The sequence below is a fragment of the Heloderma suspectum genome, chromosome 4 (assembly GCF_057233095.1).
Source record: "Heloderma suspectum isolate Gila_16-S chromosome 4, 16-S_ref, whole genome shotgun sequence".
Classification (NCBI taxonomy): Eukaryota; Metazoa; Chordata; class Lepidosauria; order Squamata; family Helodermatidae; genus Heloderma; species Heloderma suspectum.
In genome coordinates this window covers 57787117-57800110 of record NC_139461.1, presented here as the reverse complement: position 1 = coordinate 57800110, position 12994 = coordinate 57787117, and the positions used below count along the sequence as shown (strand labels likewise).

The 12994-nt window shown below is 40.8% G+C and overlaps 1 protein-coding gene across 14 annotated transcripts in view; it reads right to left on the bottom strand.

The window, feature by feature from the left end:
* Positions 1–12994, bottom strand: part of LOC146346873 (nuclear receptor coactivator 2) — a 182712-nt gene that overhangs the window by 8412 nt on the left and 161306 nt on the right. For 10 of the 14 annotated variants that reach the window (XM_084849339.1, XM_084849338.1, XM_084849340.1 and 7 more), the window contains 6 exons: positions 12125–12331; positions 10962–11177; positions 10394–10523; positions 4214–4379; positions 2049–2330; positions 330–419 (listed from right to left, as the gene is read on the bottom strand). In XM_084849339.1, the coding sequence (XP_084705465.1) occupies positions 330–419; positions 2049–2330; positions 4214–4379; positions 10394–10523; positions 10962–11177; positions 12125–12331 (1091 nt within the window). The remainder of the gene's footprint in view (positions 1–329; positions 420–2048; positions 2331–4213; positions 4380–10393; positions 10524–10961; positions 11178–12124; positions 12332–12994) is intronic. The other 4 variants (XM_084849347.1, XM_084849348.1, XM_084849346.1 and 1 more) reach the window with 3 other exon arrangements.

The window sequence follows — 12994 nt, the reverse complement described above, 5'->3', positions numbered from 1 at the left end:
GTTGTTGCTGAACCATGGGTTGTTTGTTGAACCGTGGATTAGTGTGTTGTCTGAACCCAGGACTTTCTACAGGATGGCTTGTTAACCATGCAGTGTGGCTTATTTTTCTCGAACAAGCCATCTTGAGAACCCATGGTTTGTGGTTGGGTTGTTTAGTGGTTAACAAGCCACCCTGAGGAAATTGTCCTGGATGAGGACAAACAACCCACCCTCAACCACTGAGTGTGGGTTACCATGTTGTGTGAACATCCCCTACGACACCTAAAGTTAATATCATTTAGTTAAGATCTTAGAATACTATGTCTATAGAATAGAAAAATCTTCAGTACCTGTTCCCTCACCTGTGTAGGTACTCCAGGTCTCAGAGACAGATTCATATTAGGAACATTGCTGATCTGATTTATCAGTGGCTGGCGATTCTAGGACAACAAGAAAAAAATTAAGTAAAAAAACACAAAAGGAATTTATCATAAAAGTGCCAAAAAGAATTCTGCCTCATTCACAAGCAATTAGTTATACATTGGTCATACAAGTATTCTTTATTAAAGCAACCTGAGAAGATAATGGTTCAATTCAGTTGTAAGGCCAAACCATGGTTTGCTGTTAAATGAACATGTCTTAGGATTATGTACTTCCTCCTCCCTATGGCTTTCCTGATTTCATCTTTAACAACAAACTTTAACAATGAACTATTAACAACCTTGGACATAATGGCAAACTATGGCTTGCCACCAAACAGGAAATGTGGGAGGGAATCTGAATATGAAAGGTGAAGATGGAGCGCTTAAGTCTTAACTTGTTCATGTAATGTCAACGCATCATTTGGTATTATGTCTGTATCAACCCAATACCTCATACATGTACAAAAGCAAATATTCATTGTTGCCCATGGGTTGAATCCAGACTTAATCATAAATAAAGTAGATCCACTGAAGTCCCTTTGATTTAAATGGGTCTAGTATGACTATGTTTGGATCCAATCCCATATCTTTTAGAAATTTGTAATTTGAAAGGTTCTATCTGATCAAGAATTGACATTTGAACATAACGAGCAATAATGCAGGAAAAAATATTCAGTCTGTCACTGCTTCCTTCTGTCCACCTTTGGACTCCCTCCTGTGCACAGAGCTGTACTTGTGCATTGCTGCGTACAGAGCATGGATTAGATTGTGTGCATGATCTGTTAGCAAAACTGTCATAAAACCTCAAATAATCACAAGGTGAAGACAACACTAAGAAAATAAGACTAATATAAAGTCGGTTAGAGAGGAGCACCAGGTAAAGTTACTCAGCAGGAGAGCTTTCATACATGTACTTTCAGCCTGCTCAATTTGATTCACTTTCTCTCTTCTCCCTTGCCCCGTTTTTTTCTTGCCTTGAGACACAAACTATTGCCTATGTAGAAAGTTCACTCCTACACCCTATGAGTGTGCATGGCTATACTTGCAGCATGCATCATATGGTTTTAAGACAGGCTGCCTTGATTGTTACCAGCACAGATGGACTATGGGTGTTTAAAAACAATGAAAGCAGAACAAGGCAACTTTGAATGCCTACTAAGGAATACGAAAGCAGGAGGCAACTTCCCCCAATCTTCAGCAATGGCCCCCAATGGCAAGCAATTGCTGGGAAAGGGATAACTACAAATAGATTTTGCCATCTTAAGGGTCACAGATTTTCTTCTGCCATTGTTTTTAGAGACAAACACTTGCCCAAGTTTCATATCTGGCCAGAGCTTAGAGAGATATGCATAGAAATACTGCTGGGTATCTGGGGGAAAAAAAGCACCTGCATTATGATCTACATTGCAGCATACGTGACCAAAGTGGATATCAGAAGACATAATTATAGCTTTGAACAAGTGTAACAGACCTTGATATTCCCGATAAAGCTGAATACATAGTTTTCCTGATACTAAGCCAACATCTACTATTATACTGGTATTTATTTCATATGAGAAATCAAATCGCCCGAGATCCACCTACTGTGCTTCATTACGACTGAATGCTGGTAAAAGCAGCAACAGAGAGCATAAAAGTATGAAATACCTGCTGTGCTTGAAGTCTGTGTTGCAGTTGTAGCCTCAGCTGATTTGGCGGGTTCTGCACTATGCCAGCAGGCCTCAGACCAGGCCTAGGCTGCATACGTAGTGCTGCATAACCTGGTCGCTGTGCCATTGGGTGAAAGTTTGGGTCCTGCATTGGTGTGTAGTTGCCTTGGGCCATTTGAGCCTGAGATGCATACTGCTGTGTGAAAACAGGTGCCTTTTGTTCTAAGATGATATTTGACTCCTGGCTTGAAAATGGCTCTGGATCTACAGCTTGGCTCTGCTAAAGAACACAAACACAAATATAAACATGTACATGAACACAGAATATTAAACATTTAGAACCCATATGTATGACTGCTCAGAGACCATGAAGAAGAACTGTTTGACACACACAAATCTGGTTCGGCCTCAATGGGAAACAGAGCTGTGATGACTCTGGGGCTTGCGTGCTCCACCTCCCTCTTGTGCACCTATCGAGATCAGAAGAAACCATGGTTTGATCCTGGCTTATTTTCACTAATCACAGTTTAAATAAACCAAAGTTCCCAAAGTTCAGGTGTCATAGGCAACTGTGGTTTGTTTAAAACATGATGCAAAACCTTCTGTTCCACACCTTGCAAGTGCAAAAGAATAGGAGAGGGGAAAGAGCATGAGCCGAAGGTTTGCTTGAAACTTGTTCCCATAGTGGGAATGTGGTTTCTAGCTACATCTGAAATAGGCCAATGCTGTAAAGGTCTGCTCTATATTTCTTTCAGTCTTGCCAGCTCTTTTGATCTTGGCTCAGACTGCTGTAATGAGCCAAACTACTACAGGAGATTCATGATTAGACCTCCAAATGTTTTGATTTTTATTTAAAAGCAGCTGTGGAGAGTTCAAAATTAAACCAGAGCTGTGGTGCTCAGAGAGAGAGAGAGAGAGAGCGTTAACCTTTTCCCCAGTGCCATTTTTTCATTCTGAGTCACTTCTACCACCAAAGCAACTATTAGCTCTGCTGGGGGGAAAAACTGAAGTCCACCCAGTAGAGTGAATAGCAGCTCTGGGTGAAGGGAAAGGTTTTAGATTGGGGGGGAAATGTACAGGGGAATTTTTTTTTTAAATAAACCTTTCTGTAGTGCTGCTGCTCTGGACAATTTTGGTGCTTCCTCCTCCCTGCAGGTGGTTTTAAATAAAAATCAAAACACTGGAAAATCTGATCATGGATAAATAAAATTGTAGTTTGCCCTCAAACTAGCAGGGATTTAAACATCTGTCATATTTCTCCAAAATATGTTTTTTGATGGACTACACAGAACTTGTAAGACCTTAGTTTAAAACTTAATCTGAGGTGGAAATGTATGGCCATCAGTGGTGCAGAATATTCAGGGCTGTGTTTCTTTCAGAAGTCTTATGTCATGCAGTTCATATGCTGCCCATTTGCAAAGGTTGGAGCCTTGTCTGCCCACTCATGGAGGGAGAGCCTATTCCACCATCCTCTGCATTACCATTACAGTGTTGCAAACATCATATATGAGGATGGTGTTGAGAAAAGAGGACTACCGGCTAGTCTTTCACCACTGCTACTTGAAATCCTGGAAGCAATACTGTACTACACATTATGAGTGGTATTACTTTCTGATCTAGCAAGCCATAGAAAACTGGGGCAGGACAACACCAAGCAAAGTGACCTCACTCTGTGTGTGTAGTTCCAGACATGCTGTCACCCTTCATGCAGGGCAGGGCCAGTGCAACCACACTGCTCTCTGAAATTATTTTTTATTGGGACTGGAAGTGAAGGTACATGTAGGGCATTCCCAAATTAAATGACAGGGATGTAACATTAACAAGGAAATCACTTTCATAATGTCAATATAGAGACGGTTATTTAGAATTTTACACCTTGTGATCATTTAAGGTCGTAAGAATCTAAGAACACAAGAAAGAACCCTGCTGTATCAAACCAAAGGTCCATCTAGTCCAGCATTCTGTTCACACAGTGGCCAACCAGATGCCTTTTGAAGCCCACAAGTAGGACATGAGTGCAACACCATCCTCCCGCTCATGTTCCCCAGCAACTAGGGATGTGACTGTGCTATTAGCTCTTTGTCATGAGCATATGGCATAGAACGCTTACTACTGAAATACCTTAACTAAATACATTTTCAGAAATATCTCATACAGAAATACCTGGCTGACTAGTTCTGGTATCCCGAGAGCTCTGTCAATTTCTTCTAGACCATCAAAATTTCTTAGTGCCAAATACAGCTGGTCAAGGAGGGTTCCCTCATCACTTGGAGACTCTGAGGCAGGATGCTGACACAGCAGGTCATCTGGAGAGCTCCCAAATGGTTGCCTGCAAAAAAGATCATGTGGCTTGGTAAGCAACTATAGGAACAAGAATAGAAATACACTTTCTGCCGCATCAGGAGCATCAACCTACAGACTCAAACAAGCAATGTTTCCCTAAGATTTCAACAGTTACAAACCTAAATACAATGTTACAGATTCATTCAGCTGTGAAGAGGAAGCTGTTCTCATTTCCAGTCTTAAGTGCATGATGGTGCTACTTCCTAAACTCTATTAATCTGGGAAATAGCAGTACTAAGTCACTGAACTGATTCACACCAATACATTATCTTATTATTCACGACTATTCTGTTCTGACAGCTTAATTTTGTAACAAGCTATATGACTTGTTATATCTAATCAGATCATTTAAATCAGACAATACTGAAGCTGACAGTTTGTTTCCTTATTCTGTACCATAAGAAGATCACTGCTTGTTCCTGATAGCCTACAAATAGAAGATTGTGAAACAGGATTCTTTGGTCATGCTGATGATGAAATCAAACTGCCCCTGTGAAGGGAGATTGGCAAGTAATAAAAGCCAACTGTGGGGCAATCACACATACAAAATATTTTTTGGCATTTGGAGCAATAAGAGTAAAAACTGTTATAAGTGGATAAAAAAGGAAACATCAGGTGCTAAATGCATCACAGACACATGATCCAAATTTCACAGATCATAATATACAATAGAAATTGTATAGTATAATCTGTATTATACTATACAATTATAATTATTATAATTGAATTTAGAATCAAGTGTGCAGTAACCACATTGGGTTGTATCCAATGGTGTCCATCTGGTGGAATGGATTCCCCCTTCCCCTACAATCCCCCAATCTAATTGTGGAAACCTCCAGACAATTAGGGATGAGTGGAGAGAGGGTGCAGGGGGGAGAAGAAGAAGGGAAGTCCCATTGCACAAGCAGGTCCATTTACAGGACACTAGATATATCCCGGTGTCATTGCCACTGTATTTTTTTTTATTGCCTACTGCTCTGTTGCTTATGAAGATGCAGAGCAGGACCTTCTCAGTTGTGTCCCCTATGTTACAGAAAAGGGCAAAACTAGATATTCAGCAGAAGACTTGAGGTTTGGAGGAATTGCATCAACCAAAATGCAGCAGGAGAGGACACAATTTACAGCAGAGAAGAACAGGTGTGTGGGGAACCTTGGCTTTCCTCGCTTGCTGTTTTTCTCCTGCTACACTGTTCAGCTGCTTTCCCACCCCACAATGCAGCAAACATGTCTGGAAACTATGAAGGGAAAAGGATAAAAGTGGCAGATAGATGAAAGGTTTAGAACCCCACTCCTATCTATTCCTTTTCTGTTGCTAACTCTTCCCCTGTAGGTTGTTCAGCAATTACTTATGTTCTCAGGCTTCTTTACTTCTTGCCTTCCACTGTCTAGTTAAGTCTACTCTCATCCCCCCACTTTTTACTGTAGTGCTATTTTTGTGTTGTTCATGTGGTTTTATTTTACTGTTAAGTTCTAATATTGTTTTGGACTCTTAAGTTTTCTGGTGGGTTTGTACACTGCCTTGAGTTTTGGGGGGATGTGGTGGAAATCAGCATATAAATAATGTAAAACAAAATTAATTTGTTTTAACAAGTTTCCAGGATTGAACTGTTAAAAAAAATCTTGCCTTGAAGTAAGAACTAGCTGTAAAGTTCAGCATCTAACCTCAATAAAATTAAATGGACTCTGTTTAAATGTATTCATCTCTCTCATCCCATCTATGGCATAATTAATGGGAAAGGTGATCCTCCTCCTGCAGTCCTAATTTCAAAATGGAGGCCAGCCTGAAGTTAAACATGTCTGCCTTGGGATGTCTGACTTGGCCACAGTAATACATGCCTTAGGTACATCCCGTTTGGATTACTATAACGTGCTCCACGTGGGACTGCCTCTGAAGAGTGTTTGGAAACTTCAGCTGGTTCAAAGAGCTGCTGCCAGACTGCTGACTGGGGCTGGCTACAGGGAGCATACACCTCCCCTGCTAAAACAGCTTCACTAGCTCCCATTCTGTTTCTGGGCACATTTCAAAGTGCTGGTTATGTCCTATAAAGCCCTATACGGCTCGGGTCCAGGTTATCTGAAAGACCGTATTCACCCCTATGAGCCTACTCGTGCCCTGAGATCTTCAGGGGAGGCCCTTCTCGCTGTCCTGCCACCATCACAGGCACATCTGGTGGGAACGCGGGAGAGGGCCTTCTTAGTGGCTGTCCCAAGCCTCCAGAACTCCCTTCCCAGGGAGGTGAGAGTGGCACCCTCCTTGATAGGCTTTCTCAGGCATGTAAAAACTTTTGTTCCAACAGGCCTTTGGGGATAGCTAGTCTGGAACTGTGAGAATATGATGGATGGATACTATATTTCTTGTTGTCTTTTAATGTTTTGATATTTTATACACTTTTAATATTATTGATGATTTAATTATATTTTTAACTTTGTATACTTCTATTTATAGGTTTTAATTGTACAAGTTTTAATGTTGTAAAGCTGCCTTGAGTCCCAGTATTGGGAAAAATACTGTATTGGGAAAAATGTGGGATGATGATGATGATGATAATAATAATAATAATAATAATATCATCATCATCATCATCATCATATGGTCACAGTTAGTGATCTCAGGCAACCTACAGCAAGTTCCTTTGCACGGTCATGCCAAACAAACCATGCTGAAATACTGTTTGGCAGGCATTGTGATAATAGCCAAGTTCCTAGAATATATAGAATCAATAAAGGTGTTAGTATTACTCTCCAAAGAGAAGTTCATGGCACAGAATCTAACCTTACAAACGGTACATGACTGAGGACCAGCCGAGACATAGCTTCCCTCTTTGAGCCAGGATAAAAACAACTAAGATCAGCAGAAGTATTAATGCTTATGCCTTATTGATATAAATGAGTAAAGGCAGCTAGCTGTTTGTTCTTCTTGCTTGATCTTAAACAGGTCATATAAGATGGCCATTAAGTCACAATGAAATACCATATACCTTTCTAACAAAACGTAATATAAGAGCAGTCAGTAAAAGCTTTGTAGTTCCTTTCCCCTAGTATGTTTGTTTATTTATAAAAGCATCTCTAAGCCTTTCTTTGGTCACAACATAGGCCCCAAGGAAGTTCAAAGTCACCCCCACCCCACCCCCAGAACAGAACAGAAGCAACAACAAAACAGAACAATATTACATTGACTGCAGGTAGTTTTCAATAATTCAGCAGTGAACCTTAATTTAGTTTGTAATTTGACCACTTATTTAATTATGCTAAACAGTATTTTGAGTATATGGTCATTATGACTAAGAAAATATTGGAAAATATGGTAAAGACAGACAACATGCAGCAAAGGTTAAACGACAATATTACAAATAAGCCTTAAACCAACTTACTTTGAGCAAATTAACTCCCATCAACTTACACTCAAAGCAATGATTACAGATTGTTTCTATTGTTCTGCTGCTTTACAAAAGTTAATTTTTAAGGTAAATTTTAAGGCCTTGTGCCAATAAAATGTGTATAACTTACCATTCTTCCCTTATTAAAATTTAAGTTTTAGATTTATCAAATGCATCAAGTTCTGTTTTATCTTGATCTGCTTTTTAAGCTTATAAATTATAAAAATTTTAGAAGTGTGTTCACAATTCCCCAAATTAAAGAATTATTGATACACATTAATCTGGCTTTTAATATAAATTTGCTGAAGCCAAACACAACCCTACAACTCCAGATGGAATTTTAACCCTTTTAACACCAGATAAAATTGTAATGACTCTGCACTTATAGTAAGAGGAAAAAAAGTCTACATAGCACAGTGTATCAAAGGCGAGATCAATAATAGTCTAGATGCACCAATTACAGTAATAATGACCAATGACTACTACACTATTATAGTAGGACATCATTTTTTTTCACTAAACATGTCTATTTAATTGATAGTGTTTACACCTACCCACTTCCACTAAACCAATTCTGTGCAGTAGTGTTTAGCAACTATGGCCAAGACATCAGCAAATATACTCAGTAGAGTGTGCAATTTTGAAAGCGTATATGGGAAAAATTCTATCTAGATATAATTTGTTGTTGTTGTTCAGTTGTTCAGTCGTGTCCGACTCTTCGTGACCCCATGGACCATAGCACGCCAGGCCTTCCTGTCCTGCGCTCTCTCCCGGAGTGTGCTCAAGTTCAAATTCATTGCATCCGTGATGCTATCTAGCCATCTCATCCTCTGCCGTCCCCTTCTCCTTTTGCCTTCAGTCTTTCCCAGCATCAGGGTCTTTTCCAGGGAGTTTTCTCTTCGCATTAGGTGGCCAAAATATTGGAGCTTCAGCTTCATTATCTGTCCTTCCAATGAGCAGTCAGGGTTGATTTCCTTTAGGATGGACTGATTTGACCTCCTTGCAGTCCAGGGGACTCGTAAGAGTCTTCTCCAGCACCACAGTTCGAAAGCATCAATTCTTCGGCGCTCAGCCTTCCTTATAGTCCAGCTCTCACAGCCATACATTACTACTGGGAAAACCATAGCTTTGATTAGACGGACCTTTGTCGGCAAGGTGATGTCTCTGCTTCTTACTATGCTGTCTAGGTTTGCCATAGCTTTCCTCCCAAGGAGCAAGCGTCTTTTAATTTCATGGCTACAGTCACCGTCTGCGGTGATCTTGGAGCCCAAGAAAGTAAAATCTGTCACTGCTTCCATTTCTTCCCCTTCTATATGCCAGGAAGTGATAGGGCCAGATGCCATGATCTTCGTTTTTTTAATGTTGAGTTTCAAACCAGCTTTTGCACTCTCCTCTTTCACCCTCAACAAGAGGCTCTTGAGATCCTCTTCGCTTTCTGCCATTAGGGTGGTATCGTCTGCATATCGGAGGTTGTTGATAATTCTCCCGGCAATCTTAATTCCGACCTCTGATTCATCCAACCCGGCATTTCTCATGATGTACTCTGCATATAAATTAAATTAGCAGGGTGACAATATGCAGCCTTGTCGTACTCCTTTCCCAACTTTGAACCAATCGGTTGTTCCATCTCTGGTTCTTACTGTTGCTTCTTGACCCTCGTACAGGTTTCTCAGGAGACAGGTAAGGTGGTCTGGTACTCCCATCACTTTAAGAATTTGCCACAGTTTGTTGTGATCCACACAATCAAAGGCTTTAGCGTAGTCAATGAAGCAGAAATAGACGTTTTTCTGGAATTCTTTTGCTTTCTCCATGATGCAGCGAATGTTGGCGATTTGATCTCTAGTTCCTCTGCCTCTTCGAAACCCAGCTTGTGCTTCCGGTAGTTCTCGGTTCGCATACTGCTGAAGCCTAGCTTGTAGGATTTTGAGCATCACCTTGCTGGCATGTGAAATGAGCGCAATTGTGCGGTAGTTTGAACACTCTTTGGCGTTGCCCTTCTTTGGAACTGGAATGTAAACTGACCTTTTCCAGTCTTGTGGCCACTGTTGAGTGTTCCAGATTTGTTGGCATATTGAATGCAGCACTTTAACAGCATCATCTTTTAGGATTTTAAATAGCTCGGCTGGAAGACTGTCATCTCCGCTAGCTTTGTTGTTACTAATGCTTCCTAAGGCCCACTTGACTTCACTCTCGAGGATGTCCGGCTCAAGTTCAGTGACCGCACTCTCATGGCTATCAGGGACATTCAGATCTTTCCTGTATAGTTCTTCTGTGTATTCTTGCCACCTCTTCTTAATCTCATCTGCTTCTGTTAGGTCCCTGCCTTCTTTGTCCTTTATCATGCCCGTCTTTGTACAAAACGTTCCCTTGAGATCTCCAATTTTCTTGAAGAGATCTCTAGTCTTTCCCATTCTGTTGTTTTCCTCGATTTCTTTGCATAATACATACACTGAAATAATTACTTCTAAAGATGTATGGACACATGTTGTTGTTGTTGTTCAGTCGTGTCCGACTCTTCGTGACCCCATGGACCATAGCACGCCAGGCCTTCCTGTCCTGCGCTCTCTCCCGGAGCGTGCTCAAGTTATGGACACATACTGGCCATTAAATATACAAGACTCACCGGTTCTGATTTCCAAAGGATGTCTGATCTATAGGCAAGATACTATCTGGCCATGGTGCAGTCTGATTGGGAGGAGCCTGCTGTTGGGTATACTGGGGACCACCCATATTCATCTCTAATTCAGAAGCCCCTGAGGGAGGAAGAACATTGATATATAAAACCTCACTGGGATCATTAATACTGTTTTCAGAAGGACGATAGCACTGAAAAAGCTTGCTACACACAGGATCTGTCTCTTAAACACAATTTACATTTCTTTATACTGTATAGGGATCCTTCTGCATGTGGGTACTATGCTCATAGTAGGATTGGTTTGAGCCCAAGGTTGTAGTTCAGGTAACACACAATTATAGAGCTATTAAAGGAAATATTTTAGATCTGTTCCCATGGGCTTACAAAGCTATAGCAAAAAATTCGTAGCACAAATCTTGTCTGCTGCGCTGTCAACATCTGATTTTCTGATCAGCTATATTTGCATCTAATTAAAGCTAGTTGCCATTGTCTTCTAACTGTAACCATGCAAATCCCATTAAAAAGCAGAACATACTATGATTGGACTGCAGCTTACCCATATTCATGACTTGAGACTGAAGCATTTGCCTTGGACCAGGTTGACTGTTAGGTCTCAACGGAAGGTTGGATGTTGGATTACGGATCATGCCTCCTTGAATTGGCCTGTTCATGGCACTCGTTGTTGCAGCACACGTCACCCTCACGGCAGCACCTTGGGTTCCCCAGTCTCCTGATGGCATAGTAGGCCGAGGCGTATTACCAGCAATCATCCCTATTAACAAACCCAGAAAATCAGGTCTCAAGTAGAGCACTAGACTGAGTTTTGGTGGTTCTTTGAAGGACAAGTTGTAAGAATCAAGGAGGACTATTTCCTTCAGAATGCTTTTTGGGGTGAAAAAAAGTTTTTTTAAAAAAGTAATGTACTAAATTTGGTGGCATTCTGTGACAACACTGGCCTCACCCCCACTCTACTATGTAGACTATGTCTTGACCAGTTATATATGACAAATTTTTCACCTGAGCTAAGTCTGGTAAGGGTAAACAGGAACCATTACTAATTTCATGTAGATCATTGTTATGACATGTATAATTCAGAAGAAATGTTCATGCTGACAAAGAAATATGCTTTCCCAGAAATAATCCAGTAAATATGCACTCATAAACCTAATGGCTGATAATAATATGTTCCAGAGATTTCCATAATCAGACTGAATTTATGAGAAATTTCAGTGATTCTTTTGGAGAGAACTATGTAATTCTAAACACGTCTACTCAAAAGTAAATCCCACAGGTTTCAAATGGAACTTATTTCCAGGTAAACGTCCTTAGGATTGCTGCTTAAGACTCCAATCTTACACACAGTTACATGGATGTAAGCCCTCTGAACTCAGTGGGACTTTTTGCCAAGCAAACACCCATGGGATTGGGTTCTCAGTCTTCTGAACCTCAACTACTCTAGCTGTTCCAAATCCAATACCTTTGATGTCAGCTTTCTCTTACTGCTGGGAGTGACTGATATACCCAGATGTATCTGCTCAGAAACACTCTTTTCTGCCCAGAGCTATCCATCCATATGGAATAAACATATGCCTTTGGAAAATCTAGCAGAAAATTCTAGCAAATCTAGAAAGAGAAAGCTTACTGGTTCTAAACAAGCCAGAATCAAGTCCCAGCCACAGGAAACATCACGAAAGAGGGCAGTGTTTGAGTTCTTTTTACCTGGGCTATTATTCCCTAGGTTTCCTTGATTTCCCATCATTCCTTGACTGCCCATCATTCCGGGCTGAGGTATCACTGAATAAGGGCTGTTGTTTCTTATGGGTGGAAAAGTTCCAGCACCTGATGGGTTTTGCAATGCGATATCAAGTTGTAAATTCTGGTTTGGCAACATCCTTCCCATCTGCGGTTGCCTTGTATTGGAAAAAGCTGGACAGAGATGGGGGGAGGCAGGGGAGAGAAATGGTTGAGAGATGAAATAAAAGTATAATCTAAACGTAATAATAATTTTGAGACCATGCTTCAGCTTAAGGAACAACTTGCAGAAATTTACACTAGTGTAGCATAGTAGCTAATATAGCCTTCCCCAACCTGGTGCCTTCTATATGTTTTGGATTACAACTCCCAGCATCCCTGACCACTGTCTATGTTTGTTCAGGCTGATCAGAGTTGACATCCCAAAACACCTGGAGGATAGCAGTTTGGGGAAGGCTGGGCCGAGAGAATAAGCTGTGAACCAGGGAGACAACAACACTTACATTTTTGTCTGCTATTAATTCATTAGTGGCCTTAGACCAATTTTCCCTAAACTACTGCCCTATAAATATGCTGCACTGCTGGCTGGGGATGATGGGAGTTGTAGCGCAACAAATCTTGAGGGCACCAGATTGGGGGAGATTGCTTTAGATAAACCACTATTTCTCAGCCCTCCAGCTGCAATAGGGGAAAATAACATTGACCTATCTTACAGGACTGTAGTGAGGATTACTAATGATAATATATGTGAAACACTTTGAACAATCAGCAGCATTATATACATCCTAATATTACTATAGCTCAAGCATACATACATCTTTGGTATGTATTCCTTTG